The sequence below is a fragment of the Oncorhynchus tshawytscha genome, linkage group LG17 (genome assembly GCF_018296145.1).
Source record: "Oncorhynchus tshawytscha isolate Ot180627B linkage group LG17, Otsh_v2.0, whole genome shotgun sequence".
NCBI classification, from domain to species: domain Eukaryota; kingdom Metazoa; phylum Chordata; class Actinopteri; order Salmoniformes; family Salmonidae; genus Oncorhynchus; species Oncorhynchus tshawytscha.
In genome coordinates this window covers 24,680,429-24,698,710 of record NC_056445.1, presented here as the reverse complement: position 1 = coordinate 24,698,710, position 18,282 = coordinate 24,680,429, and the positions used below count along the sequence as shown (strand labels likewise).

The window sequence follows — 18,282 nt, the reverse complement described above, 5'->3', positions numbered from 1 at the left end:
CTACTTCTCTCTCTCTCTCTCTACTACTCTCTCTCTCTCTCTCTCTCTCTCTCTCTCTCTCTCTCTCTTCTCTCTCTCTCTACTTCTCTCTCTCTCTCTACTTCTCTCTCTCTCTCTCTCTCTCTCTCTCTCTCTCTCTCTCTCTCTCTCTCTCTTCTCTCTCTCTACCTCTCTACTCTCTCTCTCTCTCTACTCTCTCTCTCTCTCTGCCTTTCTACCTCTCTCTCTCTCTCTCTCTCTGCCTTTCTACCTCTCTGCCTCTCTCTCTCTACCTCTACCTCTCTGCCTCTCTCTCTCTCTCTCTGCTCTCTCTCTCTCTCTCTCTGCCTTTCTACCTCTCTGCCTTTCTACCTCTCTGCCTCTCTCTCTCTCTACCTCTCTCTCTCTGCCTCTCTCTCTCTCTGCCTCTCTCTCTCTACCTCTCTCTCTCTCTCTCTCTCTCAACCTCTGTCTCTCTCTCTACCTCTCTCTCTCTACCTCTCTCTCTCTCTACCTCTCTCTCTCTCTCTCTCTACCTCTCTCTCTCTCTCTCTCTCTCTACCTCTCTACCTCTCTCTCTCTCTGCCTCTCTCTACCTATCTGCCTCTCTCTACCTCTCTCTCTCTCTACCTCTCTCTCTCTCCTCTCTCTCTCTACCTCTCTCTCTACCTCTCTCTCTCTCTCTCTCTCTCTCTCTCTCTCTACCTCTCTCTCTCTACCTCTTTCTCTCTCTCTCTACCTCTTTCTCTCTCTCTCTACCTCTCTCTCTCTCTACCTCTCTACCTCCACAGAGGGAGATAGTGCCGTCCACGCGCCTGGCTGTCATTCCCCCGGCCTTCAGCACTCGGGCCCTGGCTGCACAAGCCACTGAGTACACCTTCGCCTACATCCAGATCCCACAAGACGTAAGTTTTGTACACACAGACACATACATACAGTGGCTTGCGAAAGTATTCACCCCCCTTGGCATTTTTCCTATTTTGTTGCCTTACAACCTGGAATTAAAATTTATATTTTGGGAGGTTTGTATCATTTGATTTACACAGCATGCCTACCACTTGAAGATGCAAAATATTTTCTATTATGAAACAAACAAGAAATAAAACAAAAAGGCAATACTTTGTAGACCTTTTGCAGAAATTACAGCTGCAAGTCTCTTATGTGTCTATAAGCTTGGCACATCTAGCCACTGGGATGTTTGCCCATTCCTCAAGGCAAAACTGCTCCAGCTCCTTCAAGTTGGATGGGTTCTGCTGATGTACAGCAGTCTTTAAGTCATACCACAGATTCTCAATTGGATTGAGGTCTGGGCTTTGACTAGGCCATTCCAAGACATTTAAAGGTTTCCCCTTAAACTACTTGAGTGTTGCTTTAGCACTATGCTTAGGGTCATTGTCCTGCTAGAAGGTGAACCTCTGTCTCAGTCTCAAATCTCTGGAAGACTGAAACAGGTTTCCCTTAAGAATTTCCCTGTATTTAGCGCCATCCATCATTCCTTCAGTTCTGACCAATTTCCCAGTCCCTGTCGATGAAAAACATCCCCACAGCATGATGCTGCCACCACCACTGCGGGGATGGTGTCCTTGGGGTGATGAGGTGTTGGGTTTGTACCAGAAGTGGAGTTTTCCTTGATGGTTAAAAAACTAAATTTTAGTCTCATCTGACCAGAATACCTTCTTCCATATGTTTGGGGTGTCTCCCACATGCCTTTTGGTGAACACCAAATGTGTTTGCTTATTTTTTTTCTTTAAGCAATGGCTTTTTTCTTTAAGCAATTTAATTAAAAATCAATGTCCTCCAAATCAAGGTTTCACAATTAATGGCACCCTTAAAGATGATTGTAAATAACATCTACCAAAATTAAACAACTAATTAAATTCCACTTATTTAAGTTTATCTAAGTCTTAAGGAACTATATTGAGCCATGACATCACTTCCTGTTTCAATAGGGTATAAAAATGTGGTAACACACATGCAATATCCTGCTGTCATCCAACACCATGAAGAAAAGAAAAGAACTGGCAGTTGAAAAAGAGACAGATGGTCGTAGATCTTCATAAATCTGGTAATGGCTACAAGAAGATCCACAAACGATTGAATATACCACTGAGCACTGTCAGGCCGATTATGAAAAAATGCAAAAGATATGGAACTGTTGAAAACCTCATGGGTAAGAGGACGCAAATGTCCCCCCAAGATAGGGAGAAGGATGGTGAGAGAAGCAAGAAAATCCCCAATAATCACTGTGAAGGAATTGCAGGCCTTGGTGGCATCTTGGGTTCACCAGGTTTCAAAAAGCACCATCAGATTCCACCTCCACAACCACAGGCTCTTTGGAAGGGTTGCCAGAAGAAAGCCCTTTCTGACCCCAAGACACAGACACAAGCGCTTGGAGTTTGCCAAACATAATTTAAATTATGACTGGAAGAAGGTGCTCTGGTCAGATGAGATAACAGCATTGGCATGTTTGGCATCGAAACAGAGATGCATACAAGGAGAGGCACCTCATACTCACGGTGAAATATGGAGGGGGGTCAGTGATGTTTTGGGGCTGTTTTAATTCCAGAGGTCCAGGGGCACTGGTTAAGATTGATGGCATAATGAATTCCACCAAGTGTCAGGCAATTTTGGCTGACAATCTGGTTGCCTCTGCCAGAAGGCTGGGACTTGGCCGTAGGTGGACTTTCCAACAAGACAATGACCCGAAACATACCTTAAGATCCACACAGAAATGGTTCTGTGACAACAAAATCAATGTTCTGCCATGGCCATCTCAGTCGCCGGACCTCAATCCAATCAAAAACCTGTGGCCTGAGTTGAAGAGGCCAGTTGATTAGCACAAACCCAAGAATGTGAAGGATCATGAAAGGATCTGCATAGAGGAATGGTCCAAAATCCCTCCAAATGTTTTCCTAAACCTTGTCAAGCATTACAGGAAAAGACTCCATGCTGTTATCCTTGCCAGAGGTGGTTATACTAAGTACTAAATGAGGAGTGCCAATAATTATGAAACCTTGATTTTGGTTCAATTTATTTTGTATTAAATAATTGTATGATTTTGGTTGGTTCCATTGAAACATTAATAAGGTACAGTATTTATCACGTTGGTATTTTGAGTTTATCTCTATAATTATATTGTTTATATTTTTTTTAAGTATTGTTTGTGCATTGCCAGTCAGGGGTGTCAGTAATGTTGGAGCCCACTGTATACAGTGGGGAGGACAAGTATTTGATACACTGACGATTTTGCAGGTTTTCCTACTTACAAAGCATGTAGAGGTCTGTAATTTTTATCATAGATACACTTCAACTGTGAGAGACGGAATCTAAAACAAAAATCCAGAAAATCACATTGAATGATTTTTAAGTAATTAATTTGCATTTTATTGCATGACATAAGTAATTTGATACATCAGAAAAGCAGAACTTAATATTTGGTACAGAAACCTTTGTTTGCAATTACAAACATCATACGTTTCCTGTAGTTCTTGACCAGGTTTGCAAACACTGCAGCAGGGATTTTGGCCCACTCCTCCATACAGACCTTCTCCAGATCCTTCGGGTTTCGGGGCTGTCGCTGGGCAATACGGACTTTCAGCTCCCTCCAAAGATGTTCTATTGGGTTCAGGTCTGGAGACTGGCTAGGCCACTCCAGGACCTTGAGATGCTTCTTACGGAGCCACTCCTTAGTTGCCCTGGCTGTGTGTTTCGGGTCGTTGTCATGCTGGAAGACCCAGCCACGACCCATCTTCAATGCTCTTACTGAGGGAAGGAGGTTGTTGGCCAAGATCTCGCGATACAAGGCCCCATCCATCCTCCCCTCAATACGGTGCAGTCATCCTGTCCCCTTTGCAGAAAAGCACCCCCAAATAATGATGTTTCCACCTCCATGCTTCACGGTTGGGATGGTGTTCTTGGGGTTGTACTCATCCTCCTTCTTCCTCCAAACACGGTGAGTGGACTTTAGACCAAAAAGCTCTATTTTCAGACCACAAGCTCTATCATCAGACCACATGACCTTCTCCCATTCCTCCTCTGGATCATCCAGATGGTCATTGGCAAACTTCAGACTGGCCTGGACATGCGCTGGCTTGAGCAGGGGGACCTTGCGTGCGCTGCAGGATTTTAATCCATTACGGCGTAGTGTGTTACTAATGGTTTTCTTTGAGACTGTGGTCCCAGCTCTCTTCAGGTCATTGACCAGGTCCTGCCGTTTGGTTCTGGGCGGATCCCTCACCTTCCTCATGATCATTGATGCCCCACGAGGTGAGATCTTCCATGGAGCCCCAGACCGAGGGTGATTGAACTTCATCTATATTCTTATCGGCAGACTCAGTAGCCTCGGTTTTTCGGATGACTGCCTTGCCTGGTTCACCAATTACTTTGCAGACAGAGTTCAGTGTGTCAAATCGGAGGGCATGCTGTCCGGTCCTCTGGCAGTCTCTATGGGGGTGCCACAGGGTTCAATTCTCGGGCCGACTCTTTTCTCTGTATATATCAATGATATTGCTCTTGCTGCGGGCGATTCCCTGATCCACCTCTACGCAGACGACACCATTCTATATACTTTCGGCCCGTCATTGGACACTGTGCTATCTAACCTCCAAACAAGCTTCAATGCCATACAACACTCCTTCCGTGGCCTCCAACTGCTCTTAAACGCTAGTAAAACCAAATGCATGCTTTTCAACCGATCGCTGCCTGCACCCGCATGCCCGACTAGCATCACCACCCTGGATGGTTCCGACCTTGAATATGTGGACATCTATAAGTACCTAGGTGTCTGGCTAGACTGCAAACTCTCCTTCCAGACTCATATCAAACATCTCCAATCGAAAATCAAATCAAGAGTCGGCTTTCTATTCCGCAACAAAGCCTCCTTCACTCACGCCGCCAATCTTACCCTAGTAAAACTGACTATCCTTCCGATCCTCGACTTCGGCGATGTCATCTACAAAATGGCTTCCAACACTCTACTCAGCAAACTGGATGCAGTCTATCACAGTGCCATCCGTTTTGTCACTAAAGCACCTTATACCACCCACCACTGCGACCTGTATGCTCTAGTCGGCTGGCCCTCGTTACATATTCGTCGCCAGACCCACTGGCTCCAGGTCATCTACAAGTCCATGCTAGGTAAAGCTCCGCCTTATCTCAGTTCACTGGTCACGATGGCAACACCCATCCGTAGCACGCGCTCCAGCAGGTGTATCTCACTGATCATCCCTAAAGCCAACACCTCATTTGGCCACCTTTCGTTCCAGTACTCTGCTTCCTGTGACTGGAACGAATTGCAAAAATCGCTGAAGTTGGAGACTTTTATCTCCCTCACCAACTTCAAACATCAGCTATCTGAGCAGCTAACCGATCGCTGCTGCTGTACATAGTCTATTGGTAAATAGCCCACCCATTTTCACCTACCTCATCCCCATACTGTTTTTATTTATTTACTTGCTCTTTTGCACACCAATATCTCTACCTGTATATGACCATCTGATCATTTATCACTCCAGTGTTAATCTGCAAAATTGTAATTATTCGCCTACCTCCTCATGCCTTTTGCACACATTGTATATAGACTCCCCCCTTTGTTTTCTACTGTGTTATTGACTTGTTAATTGTTTATTCCATGTGTAACTCTGTGTTGTCTGCTCACACTGCTATGCTTTATCTTGGCCAGGTCGCAGTTGCAAATGAGAACTTGTTCTCAACTGGCCTACCTGGTTAAATAAAGGTGAAATAAAAATAAAAATCTTGAACTTCTTCCATTTTCTAATAATTGCGCCAGTTGTTGCCTTCTCACCAATCTGCTTGCCTATTGTTCTGTAGCCCATCCCAGCCTTGTGCGGGTCTTGGCCATTGTGGAGAGGTTGGAGTCTGATTGCTTGAGTGTGTGGACAGGTGTCTTTTTCACAGGTAACAAGTTAAAACAGGTGCAGTTAATACAGGTAATGAGTGGAGAACAGGAGGGATTCTTAAAGAAAAACTAACAGGTCTGTGAGAGCCGGAATTCTTACTGGTTGGTAGGTTATCAAATACTTATGTCATGCAATAAAATGCTAATTAATTACTTAAAAATCATACAATGTGATTTTCTGGATTTTTGTTTTAGATTCCGTCTCTCACAGTTGATGTGTACCTATGATAAAAATGACAGACCTCTACATGCTTTGTAAGTAGGAAAACCTGCAAAATCGGCAGTGTATCAAATAATTGTTCTCCCCACTATATATATAAATATATATATATATATATATATATATATATATATATATATATATATATACACTGAGTATACACAACATTAGGAACACCTTCCTAATATTGAGTTGCACCCCCTTTTGCCCTAAGAACAGCCTCAATTCATTGAGGCATGGACTCTACAAGGTGCTGAAAGCGTTCCACAGGGATGCTGGCCCATGTTGACTCCAATGCTTCCCACAGTTGTGTCAAGTTGGCTGGATGTCCTTTGGGTGGTGAAACATTCTTGATACACACAGGAAACTGTTGTGTGAAAAACCCAGCAGATTTGCAGTTCTTGAGACAAACCGGTGCGCCTGGCACCTACTACCATAACCCGTTCAGAGGCACTTAAATCTTTTGTCTTGCCCAGTCACCCTCTGAATGGCACACATACACAATCCATGTCTCAAGGCTTAAAATCCATCTTTAACCTGTCTCCTCCCCTTCATCTACACTGATTGAAGTGGATTTAACAGGTGACCTCAATAAGGGATCATATCTTTCAGCTGGATTGACCTGGTCAGTCTATGTCATGGAAAGAGCAGGTGTTCTTAATGTTTTTTATACACTGGGTGGTTCGAGCCCTGAATGCTGATTGGCTGATAGCCGTGTTATATCAGACCGTATACCACGGTATGACAAAACATTTATTTTTGCAGCTCTAATGATGTTGGTAACCAGTTTATAATAGCAATAAGGCACCTCAGAGTCTGTGATATATGGCCAATATACAACGGCTAAGTTCTGTATCCAGGCACTCCGTGTTGCGTTGTGCCTAAGAACAGCCCTTAGCCGTGCTTTATTAGCCATATACCACACACCCCCGGGCCTTATGGCTTAAGTATGCGCAGTGTATATACAGTGTATGTACATACTGTACAGTGTATACACACACACACTAATAACTGGGCAGAGTGTGTTTGAGAGCCATAGTCTTTATAATATCTCTAGGTCTGTACATGTGTGTCTGACTCAACACTGTGTTTTTACGATGTCAAGCACTCTGATGTGCTTTAGTGTTATAGCAGTGTTGTAACTCTGTTAAAACCCAGGATATCTCAGAAGCCCGTAATGATCTGAGTGGGGATCACATAGCTAAGATCAAAACACATGGTTTGTCTGAGTGGGGATCACATAGCTAAGATCAAAACACATGGTTTGTCTGAGTGGGGATCACATAGCTAAGATCAAAACACATGGTTTGTCTGAGTGAGGATCACATAGCTAAGATCAAAACACATGGTTTGTCTGAGTGGGGATCACAGAGCTAAGATCAAAACACATGGTTTGTCTGAGTGAGGATCACAGAGCTAAGATCAAAACGCATGGTTTGTCTGAGTGGCGATCACAGAGCTAAGATCAAAACGCATGGTTTGTCTGAGTGGGGATCACATAGCTAAGATCAAAACACATGGTTTGTCTGAGTGGGGATCACATAGCTAAGATCAAAACACATGGTTTGTCTGATCACAAAAGATCAAAACACATGGTTTGTCTGAGTGGTCACAGAGCTAAGATCAAAACACATGGTTTGTCTGAGTGAGGCTAAGATCAAAACACATGGTTTGTCTGAGAGCTAAGATCAAAACACATGGTTTGTCTGAGTGGGGATCACATAGCTAAGATCAAAACGCATGGTTTGTCTGAGTGGGGATCACATAGCTAAGATCAAAACACATGGTTTGTCTGAGTGGGGATCACATAGCTAAGATCAAAACACATGGTTTGTCTGAGTGGGGATCACATAGTCAAAACACATGGTTTGTCTGAGTGGGGATCACATAGCTAAGATCAAAACACATGGTTTGTCTGAGTGGGGATCACATAGCTAAGATCAAAACGCATGGTTTGTCTGAGTGGGGATCACATAGCTAAGATCAAAACGCATGGTTTGTCTGAGTGGGGATCACATAGCTAAGATCAAAACACATGGTTTGTCTGAGTGGGGATCACATAGCTCACATAGCTAAGATCAAACACATGGTTTGTCTGAGTGGGGATCACATAGCTAAGATCAAAACACATGGTTTGTCTGAGTGGGGATCACATAGCTAAGATCAAAACACATGGTTTGTCTGAGTGGGGATCACATAGCTAAGATCAAAACACATGGTTTGTCTGAGTGGGGATCACATAGCTAAGATCAAAACACATGGTTTGTCTGAGTGGGGATCACATAGCTAAGATCAAAACGCATGGTTTGTCTGAGTGGGGATCACATAGCTAAGATCAAAACACATGGTTTGTCTGAGTGGGGATCACATAGCTAAGATCAAAACGCATGGTTTGTCTGAGTGGGGATCACATAGCTAAGATCAAAACGCATGGTTTGTCTGAGTGGGGATCACATAGCTAAGATCAAAACGCATGGTTTGGTCTGAACTGAAAGTGTGTGTTTTTGCATCTGTCTAAGCTTAGTATGTGTCCTAGCCTAGGATGTCTATTTTTGTGGTTCTGTGGTTTTGTGGTGTGTGTGTGCCTGATCGTGTGTGTGTGTGTGTGTGTGTGTGTGCGTGTGCGTGCGTCTATCCGTTTGTGTGTGTGTGTGTGTGTGCGCGCGCATCCTTTTGTGTGTGTGTGTCTGTCCATGCGTGTGTTTGTAATGTGTGTGTCCTTACCCAATATGTATATTTGTTTATTTTCGAATGTGTGTGTCTGGGTTCAAGGTGTGTGTGCTGTCCCCTCTCCACTGAGTCAGTGTGAAGCTGCAGCAGGGTGATGTGGGCCATCTGTCCGCCCAGGCCTCAGCCTCACCTCCACTCTCTACAGCTGACACAGCTCTCTACCTCTCTCTACCTCGCTCTCCCCCTTTTTCTCTCTCCACCTTTGTCTTTCTACCGCTCTTTGTCTTTCTACCGCTCTTTCATTTGATCTGTCTCTTTCACCATTTCCCTTTCTTTATCTACCTCCCTCTTTCTGGCTCTTTTATTTCTCTCTCTCTGTCTCTCTCTGCCTCTGTTGGCTCTTGTTTGGTTCCTGTTTTCTTTATTCTATTCAATTCAAGGGGCTTTATTGGAATGGGAAAATATGTTTACATTGCCAAAGCAAATGTTTTCTTTATCTCAGGGGTACTTACCCATCTTCATTATATCCTCTCTCTCTCAGCTAATATTTCTCTCCTCTCTTCTGTTCCTAAATCTCTGGTCAGATCTCTCTCTCTCAATCTCTCTTGTTCTCTCTCTCAATCTCTCTTGCGCTCTCTCTCTCTCAATCGCTCTTAATCTCTCTTGCGCTCTCTCTCTCAATCTCTTTTGTTCTCTCAATCTCTCTCGTTCTCTCTCTCTTGTTCTCTCTCTCTCTTGTTCTCTATCTCTCTCAATCTATCTTGTTCTCTCTCTCAATCTGTCTTGTTCTCTCTCTCAATCTCTCTTGCGCTCTCTCTCTCTCAATCTCTCTTAATCTCTCTTGCGCTCTCTCTCTCAATCTCTCTTGTTCTCTCTCTCTCAATCTCTCTTGTTCTCTCTCTCTCTTGTTCTCTATCTCTCTCAATCTATCTTGTTCTCTCTCTCAATCTGTCTTGTTCTCTCTCTCTCTCTCAATCTGTCTTGTTCTCTCTCTCTCAATCTCTCTTGTTCTCTCTCTCTCAATCTCTCTTGTTCTCTCAATCTCTCTTGCACTCTCTCTCTCAATCTCTCTTGCGCTCTCTCTCTCAATCTCTCTTGTTCTCTCTCTCTCAATCTCTCTTGCGCTCTCTCTCTCAATCTCTCTTGCGCTCTCTCTCTCAATCTCTCTTGTTCTCTCAATCTCTCTTGCACTCTCTCTCTCAATCTCTCTTGCGCTCTCTCTCTCAATCTGTCTTGTTCTCTCTCTCTCAATCTCTCTTGTTCTCTCTCTCTCAATCTCTCTTGTTCTCTCAATCTCTCTTGCACTCTCTCTCTCAATCTCTCTTGCGCTCTCTCTCTCAATCTCTCTTGTTCTCTCTCTCTCAATCTCTCTTGCGCTCTCTCTCTCAATCTCTCTTGTTCTCTCTCTCTCAATCTCTCTTGCGCTCTCTCTCTCAATCTCTCTTGTTCTCTCTCTCTCAATCTCTCTTGCGCTCTCTCTCTCAATCTCTCTTGTTCTCTCTCTCTCAATCTCTCTTGCGCTCTCTCTCTCAATCTCTCTTGTTCTCTCTCTCTCAATCTCTCTTGTTCTCTCTCTCTCTTGTTCTCTCTCTCTCAATCTCTCTTGCGCTCTCTCTCTCAATCTGTCTTGTTCTCTCAATCTCTCTCGTTCTCTCTCTCTCAATCTCTCTTGTTCTCTCTCTCTCTTGTTCTCTCTCTCTCAATCTCTCTTGCGCTCTCTCTCTCAATCTCTCTTGTTCTCTCTCTCTCAATCTCTCTTGTTCTCTCTCTCTCTTGTTCTCTCTCTCTCAATCTCTCTTGCGCTCTCTCTCTCAATCTCTCTTGTTCTCTCAATCTCTCTTGTTCTCTCTCTCTCAATCTCTCTTGTTCTCTCTCTCTCAATCTCTCTTGTTCTCTCTCTCTCAATCTCTCTTGTTCTCTCTCTCTCAATCTCTCTTGCGCTCTCTCTCTCAATCTCTCTTGTTCTCTCTCTCTCAATCTCTCTTGTTCTCTCTCTCTCAATCTCTCTTGCTCTCTCTCTCAATCTCTCTTGTTCTCTCTCTCTCAATCTCTCTTGTTCTCTCAATCTCTCTTGTTCTCTCTCTCTCAATCTCTCTTGTTCTCTCTCTCAATCTCTCTTGTTCTCTCTCTCTCTCAATCTCTCTTGCGCTCTCTCTCTCAATCTCTTGTTCTTCTCTCTCAATCTCTCTTGTTCTCTCTCTCTCTCAATCTCTCTTGTTCTCTCTCTCTCAATCTCTCTTGTTCTCTCTCTCTCAATCTCTTGTTCTCTCTCTCTCTTGTTCTCTCTCTCTCAATCTCTTGTTCTCTCTCTCTCAATCTCTCTTGTTCTCAATCTCTCTTGTTCTCTCTCTCTCAATCTTGTTCTCTCTCTCTCAATCTCTCTTGTTCTCTCTCTCTCAATCTCTCTTGCGCTCTCTCTCTCAATCTCTCTTGTTCTCTCTCTCTCAATCTCTCTTGTTCTCTCTCTCTCAATCTCTCTTGCGCTCTCTCTCTCAATCTCTCTTGTTCTCTCTCTCTCAATCTCTCTTGTTCTCTCTCTCTCAATCTCTCTTGTTCTCTCTCTCTCAATCTCTCTTGCGCTCTCTCTCTCAATCTCTCTTGTTCTCTCTCTCTCAATCTCTCTTGTTCTCTCTCTCTCAATCTCTCTTGCGCTCTCTCTCTCAATCTCTCTTGTTCTCTCTCTCTCAATCTCTCTTGCGCTCTCTCTCTCAATCTCTCTTGTTCTCTCTCTCTCAATCTCTCTTGTTCTCTCTCTCTCTTGTTCTCTCTCTCTCAATCTCTCTTGTTCTCTCTCTCTCAATCTCTCTTGCGCTCTCTCTCTCTTGTTCTCTCTCTCTCAATCTCTCTTGCGCTCTCTCTCTCAATCTCTCTTGTTCTCTCTCTCTCAATCTCTCTTGTTCTCTCTCTCTCTTGTTCTCTCTCTCTCAATCTCTCTTGTTCTCTCTCTCTCAATCTCTCTTGCGCTCTCTCTCTCAATCTCTCTTGTTCTCTCTCTCTCTTGTTCTCTCTCTCTCAATCTCTCTTGTTCTCTCTCTCTCAATCTCTCTTGTTCTCTCTCTCTCAATCTCTCTTGTTCTCTCTCTCTCAATCTCTCTTGTTCTCTCTCTCTCAATCTCTCTTGTTCTCTCTCTCTCAATCTCTCTTGCGCTCTCTCTCTCAATCTCTCTTGTTCTCTCTCTCTCAATCTCTCTTGCGCTCTCTCTCTCAATCTCTCTTGTTCTCTCTCTCTCAATCTCTCTTGTTCTCTCTCTCTCAATCTCTCTTGTTCTCTCTCTCTCAATCTCTCTTGTTCTCTCTCTCTCAATCTCTCTTGTTCTCTCAATCTATCTTGTTCTCTCTCTCTCTCAATCTATCTTGTTCTCTCTCTCTCTCAATCTATCTTGTTCTCTCTCTCTCAATCTATCTTGTTCTCTCTCTCTCTCAATCTATCTTGTTCTCTCTCTCTCTCAATCTATCTTGTTCTCTCTCTCTCTCAATATATCTTGTTCTCCCTCTCTCTCAATTTCTCGTTCTCTCTCTCAATCTCTCGTTCTCTCTCTCTCAATTTCTCTTGTTCTCAATCTCTCTTGTTCTCTCTCTCTCTCAATATCTCTTGTTCTCTCTCTCAATATCTCTTGTTCTCTCTCTCTCAATCTCTCTTGTTTTCTCTCTCAATCTCTCTTGTTCTCTCTCTCAATCTCGTTCTCAATCTCTCTCGCTCTGTGTTTTTTTCCTCTACCCTCCCTCTCTCTCTGGGCCTGTTACTAGTGGTGACAGCGTTTCTCCCCAGATGTCCTCTCTGCCCTGCCACCTGGAGTAGAGAGGGTGCTGCCTGGTATCTCAGTCACCTGCTGTGACTCAAACTGGCCAGTGGCCACACAGACAGAAACACACACACACTGTCAGTCAGTCATTCACTTAGACACATATTCTTATTAATACATGCATATACGTTAACATATATAATACATTCTCCTCTGTTAGCATATATAGTTGAATGCATAGTTATGACCATCCACACACTGGTCCATTTCAGGCGCGTGCTAGTTCTAACCTTGTTACAGTGTCCTGTCCCACTCAGCAGAAGGCCCTGTTAGTGTCCTGTCCCACTCAGCAGAAGGCCCTGTTAGTGTCCTGTCCCACTCAGCAGAAGGCCCTGTTCGTGTCCTGTCCCACTCAGCAGAAGGCCCTGTTCGTGTCCTGTCCCACTCAGCAGAAGGCCCTGTTCGTGTCCTGTCCCACTCAGCAGAAGGCCCTGTTCGTGTCCTGTCCCACTCAGCAGAAGGCCCTGTTCGTGTCCTGTCCCACTCAGCAGAAGGCCCTGTTCGTGTCCTGTCCCACTCAGCAGAAGGCCCTGTTCGTGTCCTGTCCCACTCAGCAGAAGGCCCTGTTCGTGTCCTGTCCCACTCAGCAGAAGGCCCTGTTCGTGTCCTGTCCCACTCAGCAGAAGGCCCTGTTCGTGTCCTGTCCCACTCAGCAGAAGGCCCTGTTCGTGTCCTGTCCCACTCAGCAGAAGGCCCTGTTCGTGTCCTGTCCCACTCAGCAGAAGGCCCTGTTCGTGTCCTGTCCCACTCAGCAGAAGGCCCTGTTCGTGTCCTGTCCCACTCAGCAGAAGGCCCTGTTCGTGTCCTGTCCCACTCAGCAGAAGGCCCTGTTCGTGTCCTGTCCCACTCAGCAGAAGGCCCTGTTCGTGTCCTGTCCCACTCAGCAGAAGGCCCTGTTCGTGTCCTGTCCCACTCAGCAGAAGGCCCTGTTCGTGTCCTGTCCCACTCAGCAGAAGGCCCTGTTCGTGTCCTGTCCCACTCAGCAGAAGGCCCTGTTCGTGTCCTGTCCCACTCAGCAGAAGGCCCTGTTCGTGTCCTGTCCCACTCAGCAGAAGGCCCTGTTCGTGTCCTGTCCCACTCAGCAGAAGGCCCTGTTCGTGTCCTGTCCCACTCAGCAGAAGGCCCTCATTCGTGTCCTGTCCCACTCAGCAGAAGGCCCTCATTCATATTGCATATCCCCACCCTGTCCCCTTGGCTCTCTCTTTCTCGCCCATTCCACTTGGCTCTCTTTCTCCCTCTATCCGTCTCTCTCACCACCTCTCCCTCCCTCTCTCGCCCTGAGCTCCCCCGCGGAGTGTGAGACAAGCTGACCACAGGAAGAAGAAGAAACAAAAAGCCCCTCAGTTTTCCCCCTTGAACACTCAGCAACCCTCTCCACACATACACACACACCACATTCACACCCCAAGGGCAGCTTGCTCGGGGGTTGCCATGGAGACCAGGGCAGGGGGGGGGGGAGCAAGCGAGAGGGACAGAGCAATGATGAATGGGGGATGTTGGGGTGTACTCAATTGATCCCTGTTTTTTAAAGCCATGGCGGGGTGTGTCTTATTGCTCCTCACAACTCCTAATTGGCTTCCTTGTCTCGCTCTCTGAGGACAATATGAGTCCCTTTTATTAGAGGACTAAAGATTTCAGGATAAACTGTTCCGGCTCAACAGCCTCCAGCAGGGTGACCTAACCCCTTGACCTCCCCTCTCCTCCTCTTCCACCCCCGTTAGGAGGATGCGCGTGCTGACGTGGTGGACAGCCTGGTGCGGGACATCCAGAACACCCAGTGTCTCCTCAACGTGGAGCACAGCGGCGTCACCTGCCCCCACGTCACACTGCAGTTCGCCGACTCCAAGGACGACGTGGGCCTCAGCCTGGTCAAGGAGGGCATGGTCATGGTGGACGTGCGGAAAGAGAAGCACCTGCAGAAAATGGTAGGAAAATGGCCGCCTTGGCGGAATTCGAAGAGAGAAATTAAAGTTATGTTTACCTTAAGTTTTATAATGACTTTATCAGGGCACTATGGCCAAAACAGATGTGTTTTATGTACCAGTGCTAGCATTGTGCCAAATGTATTGGCGTTAGAGTTGAGAAAAGGTTACTCTGACATGTGCCAGATGTTTTCAGGTCATAGTGACTTTGTCAGGGCCAAAACATGATGCTGGGTGACAGTGTATGTGGCTGGCTGGCTGTGAAGGGTCTAGTCTATTTCAACAAGGCTGTTAGCCTCACGCTACCATGCTAACAGGTCAGTGTTTTTGTTATGTATAAGTGCTAGCATGTGGCTAAATGCTGACATGTTTAGTAATCCAAAATGAAGACCGATCGGAAGCGATGCATCTCTCCTCTCGGTACGTCTAGCACTCAGCAGGACAGGCCCCTCTGACGGCGGCCATTTTGTAATGTCATGAAGTGCAGCTTGTTTGCCTTCCCTCATTATGCTAATTCAGCTGGCAGACTCAAATCAAATCAAATTTTATTTGTCACATACACATGGTTAGCAGATGTTAATGCGAGTGTAGCGAAATGCTTGTGCTTCTAGTTCCGACAATGCAGTAATAACGAACAAGTAATCTAACTAACAATTCCAAAAAACGACTGTCTTATACACAGTGTAAGGGGATAAAGAATATGTACATAAGGATATATGAATGAGTGATGGTACAGAGCAGCATAGGCAAGATACAGTAGATGATATCGAGTACAGTATATACATATGAGATGAGTATGTAAACCAAGTGGCATAGTTAAAGTGGCTAGTGATACATGTATTACATAAGGATGCAGTCGATGATATAGAGTACAGTATCTACGTATGCATATGAGATGAATAATGTAGGGTAAGTAACATTATATAAGGTAGCATTGTTTAAAGTGGCTAGTGATATATTTACATCATTTCCCATCAATTCCCATTATTAAAGTGGCTGGAGTAGAGGTTGTGTTGGCAGTAGCCACTCAATGTTAGTGGTGTTAGTAGACTCAAAGCCTCTCTGTAAATGAAAGATAAAGGCACAAAACTGATATTTATTCCTGGCGTAAATACCGCTCCTACACGCCCCAACATTACTCCACTCTGTCATTTAGGTACAAATTGGCACACACATGTTCAAAGACACAGAAATGGGCTCACCGGTCAGAACACAAACACTCATAAACATATGAATGCACACCCACATAGAATGTTAGACTTAATCACCCTCGTTTCCCTATACCACCACTAAAGTTTTACAACCCATTGAAAGACACTTAGTCAGCCCACGTCAGTCAATAAGTAACTGTATAGTGTGTATTTGTCGCCAAGGAGCTCACCTTTGACCTCTTTGGGCCACTGAGACTGTAAACAGTATTGTGTTGAAACGACCCACTGGAACAGAGTCAGAGCAGTGATTAAAACCCAACTGTCCACTGAAACAGGCTAATAGAGCCGTGCAGTCTGAACCCTGCTGTCCACTGAAACAGGCTAATAGAGCCGTGCAGTCTGAACCCTGCTGTCCACTGAAACAGGCTAATAGAGCCGTGCAGTCTGAACCCTGCTGTCCACTGAAACAGGCTAATAGAGCCGTGCAGTCTGAACCCTGCTGTCCACTGAAACAGGCTAATAGAGCCGTGCAGTCTGAACCCTGCTGTCCACTGAAACAGGCTAATAGAGCCGTGCAGTCTGAACCCTGCTGTCCACTGAAACAGGCTAATAGAGCCGTGCAGTCTGAACCTTGCTGTCCACTGAAACAGGCTAATAGAGCCATGCAGTCTGAACCCTGCTGTCCACTGAAACAGGCTGATCGAGCCGTGCAGTCTGAACCCTGCTGTCCACTGAAACAGGCTGATAGAGCCATGCAGTCTGAACCCTGCTGTCCACTGAAACAGGCTAATAGAGCCGTGCAGTCTGAACCCTGCTGTCCACTGAAACAGGCTGATAGAGCCATGCAGTCTGAACCCTGCTGTCCACTGAAACAGGCTAATAGAGCCGTGCAGTCTGAACCCTGCTGTCCACTGAAACAGGCTAATAGAGCCATGCAGTCTGAACCCTGCTGTCCACTGAAACAGGCTGATCGAGCCGTGCAGTCTGAACCCTGCTGTCCACTGAAACAGGCTGATAGAGCCATGCAGTCTGAACCCTGCTGTCCACTGAAACAGGCTAATAGAGCCGTGCAGTCTGAACCCTGCTGTCCACTGAAACAGGCTGATAGCCATGCAGTTTGTCAGGCCTGTTTGTCTTATGCTGGTCATGTCCCCTGTGCTGCTCCCTCTGAAAGTATGCAGCCTGTTCAGACTGGGATGTGAAGGCTCTGGGTGCATCTCTTTCATTGATATAGTCTAAAGTGGTATAGTTTTAATAGTCTAAAAGAGGGGGGGGGGCTAGACAGGTGAAAGCACCCTGAAGGCCTTATCACTTTAAAGTCCCCCTGGCAAACAAAGCTCCTCTGTCAGCTAAAGACTGACTACTAACTGAGCTCAGCTCCCATTTCCTCAAATGGCCTTTATTTTGAAATGTTTAAAGCTGGAATGCTTAGTGGTGAAACTCCACATCCGTTTGTGATATTACAACAACAAACACAGTTTTTTCCCTCCTGACATCATTGTATTCCAGATGACAAATTGATGTTCTCAGGCGCTGGTCTTGTTTCATAGAGGAGAGCCGGATTTGTTAGATTTATTTGAAGGGAAGCTATTGTAGTCAAGCTAGGCTCTTGTTTTGTGGATATGCCCTGTAGCAAATGGACAACACACTTAAGCATTGTCCATGTAATAAAGATAGACAATATACATATAATCATAAATGTATGTACCAGCTGCTACTATTGTTGGAGAGAAAAAGAGGGAGGTCGATAGAGAGGAGAGAACAACAGAGAATGGGGGATGGATGGATAGATAGAGAGAGAGGGGAGAGAACAACAGAGAATGGGGATGGATAAATAGAGAGTGGGATAGAGAACAACAGAGAATGGGGGATGGATGGATAGATAGAGAGAGGAGAGAACAACAGAGAATGGGGGATGGATGGATAGATAGAGAGAGAGGGGAGAGAACAACAGAGAATGGGGATGGATAAATAGAGAGAGAGAATGGGATAGAGAGGAGAGAACAACAGAGAATGGGGATGGATAAATAGAGAGAGAGTGGGATAGAGAGGAGAGAACAACAGAGAATGGGGATGGATAAATAGAGAGTGGGATAGAGAGGAGAGAACAACAGAGAATGGGGATGGATAAATAGAGAGAAAAAGGATAGAGAGGAGAGAACAACAGAGAATGGGGATGGATAAATAGAGAGTGGGATAGAGAGGAGAGAACAACAGAGAATGGGGATGGATAAATAGAAAAAGAGAGGAGAGAACAGAGAATGGGGGATGAATAAATAGAGAGGGGGATAGAGAGGAGAGAACAACAGAGAATGGGGATGGATAAATAGAAAAAGAGAGGAGAGAACAGAGAATGGGGGATGAATAAATAGAGAGAGAGGGGGATAGAGAGGAGAGAACAACAGAGAATGGGGATGGATAAATAGAAAAAGAGAGGAGAGAACAGAGAATGGGGGATGAATAAATAGAGAGAGAGGGGGATAGAGAGGAGAGAACAACAGAGAATAGGGATGGATAAATAGAAAAAGAGAGGAGAGAACAGAGAATGGGGCATGAATAAATAGAGGGAGGGGGATAGATAGGAGAGAACAACAGAGAATAGGGATGGATAAATAGAGAG

At 45.2% G+C, this 18,282-nt stretch overlaps 1 protein-coding gene across 1 annotated transcript in view; it reads left to right on the top strand.

The window, feature by feature from the left end:
- Positions 1–18,282, top strand: part of LOC121839793 (staphylococcal nuclease domain-containing protein 1-like) — a 283,991-nt gene that overhangs the window by 219,125 nt on the left and 46,584 nt on the right. Inside the window, exons 6-7 of the mRNA XM_042300487.1 lie at positions 771–884; positions 14,311–14,514. Coding sequence (XP_042156421.1) covers positions 771–884; positions 14,311–14,514 — 318 coding nt within the window. The remainder of the gene's footprint in view (positions 1–770; positions 885–14,310; positions 14,515–18,282) is intronic.